Here is a 2,102-nt window from a genome sequence, read left to right on the forward strand (position 1 = left end):
AATATATATGTGACATACTACAAGTTATTGTGTTTAGCGGTTTTGCATTAGGTCCTGCTACTTTAGTTTTCATGTTTAACGTTAACAAAACTATATTTTTAGTTAGCTGTGCCCACCAATTCTTATTTGAAAAACTATGCATGAAATAAAAGAATGCAAGTGGTTCCCAAAGTTGGGGTCAGGACTCACAGTGGGGTCCTAAAACATCAAGGTGGGGTCCTGAAATTTTTTTCTGAATTAATTACACTAAAAAAATGACAACTAAGAACATATTTTTACCTTTGTTGTTACAAAATAATAAGATTAGTGTAATTAAAATGGACAAAAATAGCACAATAAATAATGTTACTATGCTCTTGTTGATGTGAAAACAATGTTTATGAACCGACAACAGCTGGGTGCACAGGTTGCTGGTATGTTGTGGGTCAAAAGCTGAGAAGTTTGGGAACCACTGCTCTARAACATAAAGTGTGTTTCTGATAAAAGAATATAATGCTGCATGTTGACCATCATTACTCTCAAACTTATTGTTCCTGTTTTCACTAAGAAGCCTAATCTCTGCGCTTTATTTATGTGGTTGATTGAATTTAAGATACTCACTTATTTTATCGATTGTAATCATTTACTTTAAACAGTAAGAGAATCAACAAGTTTACTATGACATCATACCTGAGGTGTGACCAGGTTTTCTATAAACATTTTAAGAACATGATTCGGAGCCACTTCCTGAGACTCCAGTGGTCCAGATCTGAGTMATGTGTTATAAACTCTGCATGTCTGTAGATAAATGTTCAAGTCTAAGAAGTGAATCAATCTCGTGTGCATAATTAGTTTTATCTTTCATCAGGTTAGTTTGAGGAAGTAGCTCTGAAACCCAGACGTGTCCTCCTGGGAAACAGTTTTCTCCAGTGAGTRCTGGTTCTGACCCATGGTCTCATATGAGTAGGACACCCCAGGAAAAACTCCTAAGAGGCAACASACTCCTTTTCCCCTAAGATTTTAGACTAAATTGTTGACATGGTGACTGGATTYTTAGATTAATTTGATACTATAGTATAAAATTTGACTACAAACCCACTAAAAATGCAACTTTTACAGATGTAACTGCTAAATACTGTTTTCATTGAGCAAAATGTGACTTTCTGTAATATTAAGTGTATTTATGAATGTATCAGTCCATTCCAGTTGTGAGTTTCCTTCCCGCCCTCTAATGCATGTCGTGGAGAGAACTGGGACAAAGCCCTGGTGACTTCACAGGCGTATGTGTGAGATGAAGTGAGAGGAAGAGACCTAATTTGTTGGAGAGAGCGTCCTCGTGGGTGGAACTCACGTGGTAACGGGTCAACTCCATCTTCTACGGACTTGACGAGGTGGTGGATGGAGAGGTCAGCCTGGAGGACGCTGTCCGCGGTGGCCCTGGCCAGGGCGGCGGCCAGCGAGCAGGGGCAGTTACTGTGGTGGGGGGAGAAAACAACACAGTTATGAACAGGGTCAGACAGAAACCTGCACCCGCTTCTTATGTTATCATCCATGAAATGGACGTTATTAGGCGTTATCAGTCCCCTAGAATGGCTCCAGAATGTCCCACCTGTGCCGGTTAGCAGGTTCCCCGTCCCATAGAATGGCTTCTGATTGTCAGCTGGTTAACATGAGGCATAAAGCCAATATCTGGTTAATATGAGGCATAAAGCCACTATCTGGTTAATATGAGGCATAAAGCCACTATCTGGTTAACATGAGGCATAAAACCACTATCTGGTTAATATGAGGCATAAAACCACTATCTGGTTAACATGAGGCATAAAACCACTATCTGGTTAATATGAGGCATAAAACCACTATCTGGTTAACATGAGGCATAAAACCATAGTGACTTTATTCCTCATATTAACCAGATAGTCACTATCTGGTTAATATGAGGCATAAAACCATTGTGATTTTATGCCTCATATTAACCAGATAGTGACTATCTGGTTAATATGAGGCATAAAACCACTATCTGGTTAATATGAGGCATAAAACCACTATCTGGTTAACATGAGGCATAAAACCACTATCTGGTTAACATGAGGCATAAAACCACTATCTGGTTAACATGAGGC

General features: G+C 39.3%; 1 protein-coding gene across 1 annotated transcript in view; it reads right to left on the reverse strand.

Moving 5' to 3' along the window:
• Positions 1-2,102, reverse strand: part of ppm1e (protein phosphatase, Mg2+/Mn2+ dependent, 1E) — a 59,752-nt gene that overhangs the window by 10,302 nt on the left and 47,348 nt on the right. The window contains exon 3 of the mRNA XM_014026258.1: positions 1,331-1,452. Coding sequence (XP_013881712.1) covers positions 1,331-1,452 — 122 coding nt within the window. The remainder of the gene's footprint in view (positions 1-1,330; positions 1,453-2,102) is intronic.

Source organism: Austrofundulus limnaeus, unplaced genomic scaffold (genome assembly GCF_001266775.1).
Source record: "Austrofundulus limnaeus strain Quisiro unplaced genomic scaffold, Austrofundulus_limnaeus-1.0 Scaffold538, whole genome shotgun sequence".
NCBI lineage: Eukaryota > Metazoa > Chordata > Actinopteri > Cyprinodontiformes > Rivulidae > Austrofundulus > Austrofundulus limnaeus.